We start from the raw sequence: 6,000 nt of genomic DNA, 5'->3' as shown, positions 1-6,000 counted from the left end.
GCCCCCCCCTGAACCCGGTGGGCAGAGAACTCCTTAAGGGCTTCCTTTTTCGGGGGATTTGGGGCAATCCCCATCCCCGGGGTTTGGGCTTCTTTCCATTCCAAGTTTGGGGTGGGGCACGGGGGCATCCGGGGTTAACCCTGCAGAGAGAGCACGCAGGTTTCCGCGGGGAGGGGGGGGGGGCACCCCCCCCCCCCCCCCCCCCTCTTCCCTCTCCTCCCCGCGTCTGTCTATTCGGGCGTGGGGCTGGGGCGGGCGGCGCGTGCCTGCAGTGAGACGGCGGCGCGAAGTTTGTTGTACAAGGTTCGTGCGGCAAGGGCTCGCGCTGCAGCCTGCAGTGTAATCGCGGCTCGGAGTCTGTTGTACCGGCCTCGCGCGGCACAGGCCCGCGCGGAGGCCTGCATCATTGTCGCTGCGCTATCGCGCTTGTGAAGGAGCTGCTTGTAGCGATCACGTTGGGCGGCGGCGCGGGCGCATGCCTGGATTTTGGTCGCAGCGTCGTAGTTGGCCTTCCGGCGGGCCAGCTCGCGCTGGGCAAGCGTGCAGCGCATGGCAGCGCCGAGGACGACGGCAGCCTTCCTCTCGAGCAGGTTGCGCTCGCGCTGCTTCCGCGCCTTGATCAGCGCCTGCACCTTTGCCGCCGCGCGCTGGCGCCACAGCTCGTCGACGTAGGCTCGCCGGAGCGCTCGGTACGCGAGGATGTGGTGGGTGGTGGGCAGGATCGTCGGCTTCCCCAGGCGCGCGCGCGCGCGCGAGGCCCACGCCATCAGCTTCTCGACGACGAAACGCTCCTTGTGCCAGAGCTTGAGCTTCCAGCGGAGGAGCGCCTCTTGCAGCAGCTGCTCGGCGCGCGTGGTGGCGCCGCGGAGCAGCTTGTTGAGCGCAACCGCACAACCGCCCTTGATGAAGAGCTTGGTCAGGCCGAGTCGGTACTCCTCGGGGTCGACGTCGAACGACTCGCAGATGGCGGCGGTGAAGTCGCGCGGCTCGCGCTCCGCCATAAACGAGTAAGACGCGACGCAGCTGGCGTAGCGCGCCACCACGTCCGTGTACAGGATGCGCGTCGGGAACATCGAGCGGATCATCTTGACGCACTGCAGCATGCCGCACGTCCGCAGCTGCTCGAGGATCAGCCGCTCGTCCGGCGCCCCGGGCTTGAGCCCCACGTTCGGCTTGATGGTGCGCACGAAGCCGGGGTCGGTCGAGGCGAGCTCGGCGAGCAAATCGGTGAGCGACGACCCAAACTTGGACGCCACGGAGCCTGCGGTGCGGCGGTGCGACGCAAGAGGCGGTCAGGCCGCGTCGCAGCCGGGCGTCCCGCCGGAGTGCAGGGGACGAGCACGCGGCGCCGGATGCGAGGCGCGGGGAGCGCACCGTACGACTTGCCCGAGCCCTTGGCTGCGCGGACCTCCGTCGCGTCGAGCTCGGAGGCTGGGAAGAGTTCGGGCAGGAGGGGATTGGTCGAGTCGACGAGCGCATGCGCCATCTCCTCGAAGATCGAGTCGCGGTTCTTCTCGATGAACTCTTGCGCGGTGTAGGTCACAGGCGCGACAAAGTGGGCGAGCGTGAAGTTGTTGCTCGGGTCGAAGCGTGCGCGCCCCTTCTGGTCGAGCTTGGCGAACTCGGCGGAGCAGATGGGGTTCTTCTGGTTGAGGAGGGTGCAGAAAGTCGAGTCCTTGCCGCGGTCGCCGAGCCAGCACTGCTCGTCCAGCAGGGGGAGCACTCCGTTCGGCAGGTCCTCGATGGCGGCCACGATCGGGCCGTTGTCGGGCACCTCGACGGCCGTCCACTCGATCTGCTCCGCCTCGTAGTGCGCCTTTGGAGGGCATCAGTGGTTAGGAAAGCATGCAAGAGAGAGGGGAGGGGAGCTGCGGCGGCGGCAGAGGGGGGGGGTGGGGGGGGGTGGAGGGAGGCCGGCAGAAGCGGTGGTCGCGGTGAGAGGCAGCAGGGGAGTGGGAGGCTGCATAAGTGAATGAGCCTGCTCGTAGTTGAAGACGGAGTCGAGGAAGAAGCGCTGCAGCTTCTCGTTGGCCAGGTTGATGAGCAGCTGCCGAGGGGGATTGGAGCGGTGAGGCAGGGGTCCCTTGCGCGATCGCGCGGGCGGGAGGCGAGAGGCCGGCGGTGGGATGCACCTGCTCGAGCGAGTTGGAGCTGAAGATCTCGAAGCCGAAGATGTCGAGGAGGCCGATCCACTTGCCGGCCACGCGCGAGCCGTCGGTGGGAGGCGCCGCGCCCGGCGGCGCCACGCACTCGTTGATGGACTTGACGATCCACGAGAAGAGGCGGTCGTACACGCGCTTGCTCAGCGCATCGCGCGCGCGGCCCGCCTGCTCGGGGTTGAGCGGCTTCTCGTACACGGACGCCCGCGCGCCCGCCTGGACGCGCCGCACGGTGAGGACCCGGCTGAGGCCGGTCATGCCCAGCAGCGCCTCCGCCTTTGCAATCACGTCCGGGTTCGACACCTTGGACGCGCGCTCGGCGTTGTTCTCATCGACGACCTCAAAGGTGACGTTGCCGAGGTTCAGGATGCCGGCAAGGATGGAGAACACGTCGTCTGGCCGGAGGCCGAGCGTCTGCATGGACGAGTGGGTCGCCTTGAACTCGTTCACGTCGTCGAGGCCCTCGCGCACGCCCGACCCCGCGCGCGTGAGGTAGTGGAAGCTCGCCGAGTCGCGCCCAAGGTGGAGCTTGGCGAGGGCGCCGTCGTCGAGCCCCGCGAGCAGCTGGTAGAAGATGTGGAAGTTGGTCTCGCCGGGCTGCTGCAGGGCGAGGCGCGACTTCTCGAGGAGGTAGGTGGAGATGTTGGCGCCCGAGATGCAGCCCGCGTCGTCAAAGAGCACGCGCATGAACTTGCCGAAGCGCGACGAGTTTGGGTTCATCACGGTGGTCGCGTTGCCGAACGCCTCAAAGACAGGCGTCGAGTCGAGCACGGTCTGCGCCATCGGCGAGCTCTCCGTGCCCTCCTTGCTCGCCCGCCAGACGAGGTACTTGAGGAGGTACTTGTTCGCCTCGGTCTTGCCCGCGCCAGAGATGCCCGTAACGACGATCGACTGGTTGCGGCCCGTCTCGCACAGGGTCTTGTACGCATTTGCGCCGACAGAGTAGATGTGCGGGTTGGGCGCGCCGAGCTCGTCCTCCTCGCGAGGCTTGGCAGCCTGCCGGCGGGGGAACGGAGGTGCGTCATCCGCGGCGACGTCCCGATTCGGCGGTGCGTCCGGGGCACCTTCATGCGCTCCGTCGAGTAGAGGCCGTCGATGGGCTTGCACGGGTTGAGCGACGTGACAATCGGTCCGCTGCAGCAGGCAGTGGGTGGTGGGCTGGCGGCCGTGGGTGGTATCGGGTGGTGTGTGAGGGCGTGCGCGGCAGGGACTCTGGAGCGGGCTCGCGCACGTGAAGGTGTAGATCTCGTCGCGGCGGTAGCGGAGGAGCGTGTTGTGCAGCAGCGTCGCCTCTGAGAGCTGGAGAAGATCGCAGTTGTCCGGCTCCGCCCGCTCCTCGCCGCCGCTCAGCTCAGCAGAGACGGCGTTGGCCACGTCAAGCTCCGACTCTGACACCGCGACCGTCTCACCTGAGCCCCAGTTGTCGAGCGCGATTTTGGCGGTGGTGCCATCCGCCTCGACGACAGTCCCGGCGAGGAAGGGTGGCTCTCTCGGGTCCGACGATTTGTTCTTGATCCACACGCGCTGACCCTCGGCCACGCCCTCGCTCGAGAGCAGGCTGGACGCCATCGGACGACGGTAAGGGTCACAGCGGCACACAGCGGCGGCGAGCGGCAAGACGCCTTCTCACTTTCCGGGTCTCAGCCGTCCGTCCAACGAGATTTTTCTTTTTTGAGAGGCCTTAATCAAATCAAAAAATTGTAAATCCTCGGATCCATAGGGAGAGCGAACCGCTTGGCTATCCTCCCTGGCACGCCGTCACACCAGCTCGGTCCCCGGCAGCAGCTGGACCGCCGTGATGCGCGCGCCTGCGGAGCGCGCACGCGAGGCGGGTGAGAGCCTCCGTGGCGCCTCCCTCTCGGCGGCGCGCTTGGACCAGGGCGGGGCGGCCCGCCTTCGGCTCGGAACTCGACCTCGCACCTCGCCACGCCTAAAGTCGCGCACAGCGGCGGCTCAGGGCGAAGTGCGCACCGGTGGGTCTCGCCTCGCCGCGCGCCGTCCCGCGCCTGCGTTGCTGAGCTTCTGCACGGTGAGCGCCGAGGCGTCGCCTCCGTCGAGCGTCGCGCGCTCGTCGAGCTGCGCGCGGAAGAGCTGCCGAAAGTAGTGCGAGTGGCCGACGACGGCGATGACGTTGTGCGGCGAGTAGCAGAGGCGCGCGCCGAGCTCCTCGATCCTACGGGCGCGTCAAAGACACGCTGTGGGCTAGAGCGGGGGTGCATGCAGATGTGACACACACAGTGGCGCGACGTGTGCCAGGTCGCGTCAGCAGAGGCCTCATATCTAGGTGTGTCGTGACCTCGCGTCCACGGAGGCCTCCGTCTCGCGGCTGCCGAGCCACCACTTCGCCTGCACCATCTCGAGGTCGAGAGGCACCTACTCGCCGGCCAGGGGAGGGGTGCGGGGCAGCGTCGGGTGGCCCCGCGCCATCTCCCTCGATCGACGCCCCGCACCTCCGCATCGCTCTCGGCCTATATCTCGGCATCCCTCGAGGCGCGCGCCTCGCAGAGCGGCGCCGCGCGCTCCGGCGCGTCGTCGTAGAGGGCGCGGAGGGTGGTGCGGACGCCGGCCTGCAGCTTGCCGCCGACCCACTTGCCAGACGAGTCCTTGCCCATCGCGTTCCTCTTCTCACGCAAGTTCGGGTCGAGGGTGACCACGCGCACGCGCGGGACCTCACCGGCCAGTAGCGGCGCCAGCCCAATCAGGCAGGTCTGCACGGCGCGGGTGAGTGGCGAGCAGAGCACCTGAGGGGGGCGGGGGGAGGGCGGAGGGCGGAGGGGAGGGCGGCGGTGGGATCAGTGGTGGGGATGGACGCGGTGGTGGGGAGGTGGTGGGGTTTGGGGGGGGGGAGGCGCGGGCCGGGCGGGGAGGGGGGCGGCGCCTGCGTCGACTCGAGCAGCGAGTCGCCGCCCGGCGTCGCACCCGCAGCGGCGGACAGTTGCGCGGCGAGGGCCTCGGCCTGCGCTCGCCCCTCGGCGGTGAGCGGGTGGTCCACGTCTGAGAGCATGCCGTAGACGTCCTTGTCGGCCTGTGCCTGCCGCATGAGGTGGCAGAGGGCGAGGCGTGATTGCGTGCTGGGGTGGGTGGGGAGGTTGGCGCGTTAGGAGAGTGGAGGGGGGAGGGTGGAGGGCACCTCGTTCCATAGCGACTCGCCGTGCCGTATCAAGTAGACCACCTTGCGGCGCGGGCCCCGCAGCATGCTCGGCGCGACGCGAGCGAGGGTGCAGGCGGGCGGGTGTCCCGGGGGCTGCAAGGCGCGGCGCAACGACGACAGGGAGAGCGAGCGGCGCGGCAGCTCGAGCAGGGCCTCCACGGAGCCGCCGCCGACCGGCAGATCTGCGACTGGGAGGACAGCGCGGCCGATAAAGTCGGGCCGCGAGCCGCTCAGCTTGGTGACGTCGTATGCGGCGCTCTCGTCGTGGTCATAAAAGTCCACCACCACCACCGCGCCCTCCTCCGCACACCCGAGCAGGCGGCTCGAGTTCCAAACGGGATTCGTGGCGTCGGCCTTGACTGGCCAGGTAACGCGTGGCGGCCGCGGCTCGCCGTCGACCTGCAAGAAGGCGACGGCGTAAATGTCGCTCGCCGAGAAGAGGTCCAGGCGCGGCATGTTGGACGCGCTCAGCAGCGTCAGCACGAGCTGGCTTCCATCAGCCTCGTCGTCTGAGCTCATCACTTCGCTCGTTTCGGTCTCAGGCGTTTCATTCGACCCGTCATGATAGCAGGCGGTCTGCGGCGGCAGCTTTGAGTTGCAGCAACCCATGGCCGGGCCTGCCTCGGTCGACACCTGGCACGGAGACGCTCCGCGGTTGCGCAACGGGGCCGCAGCCCCGGGGCCAACTGT

The 6,000-nt window shown here is 68.6% G+C and overlaps 2 protein-coding genes across 2 annotated transcripts in view; both read right to left on the bottom strand.

Moving 5' to 3' along the window:
- EMIHUDRAFT_447539 (hypothetical protein) overlaps positions 1-4,514 on the bottom strand; it is a gene marked incomplete at its 5' end in the record, with an annotated part of 6,680 nt that extends 2,166 nt beyond the window's left edge. Inside the window, 12 exons of the mRNA XM_005794367.1 lie at positions 267-332; positions 480-1,261; positions 1,375-1,816; positions 1,997-2,047; positions 2,133-2,192; positions 2,268-3,155; positions 3,224-3,293; positions 3,391-3,717; positions 3,790-3,839; positions 3,924-4,028; positions 4,131-4,332; positions 4,456-4,514. Coding sequence (XP_005794424.1) covers positions 267-332; positions 480-1,261; positions 1,375-1,816; positions 1,997-2,047; positions 2,133-2,192; positions 2,268-3,155; positions 3,224-3,293; positions 3,391-3,717; positions 3,790-3,839; positions 3,924-4,028; positions 4,131-4,332; positions 4,456-4,514 — 3,102 coding nt within the window. The remainder of the gene's footprint in view (positions 1-266; positions 333-479; positions 1,262-1,374; positions 1,817-1,996; positions 2,048-2,132; positions 2,193-2,267; positions 3,156-3,223; positions 3,294-3,390; positions 3,718-3,789; positions 3,840-3,923; positions 4,029-4,130; positions 4,333-4,455) is intronic.
- A 113-nt stretch (positions 4,515-4,627) lies between these two features.
- EMIHUDRAFT_194651 (hypothetical protein) lies at positions 4,628-5,919 on the bottom strand (the record flags this gene model as incomplete). Its single annotated transcript, XM_005794366.1, has 3 exons — positions 4,628-4,867; positions 5,152-5,190; positions 5,290-5,919. 3 exons carry the CDS (start codon positions 5,917-5,919, stop codon positions 4,628-4,630), a joined length of 909 nt encoding a protein of 302 aa, XP_005794423.1.
- Between the last annotated feature and the right edge of the window lie 81 nt (positions 5,920-6,000).

This window comes from Emiliania huxleyi (assembly GCF_000372725.1).
Source record: "Emiliania huxleyi CCMP1516 unplaced genomic scaffold EMIHUscaffold_1, whole genome shotgun sequence".
NCBI lineage: Eukaryota > Haptophyta > Isochrysidales > Noelaerhabdaceae > Emiliania > Emiliania huxleyi.
This window is presented reverse-complemented; position numbering and strand designations above follow the sequence as displayed.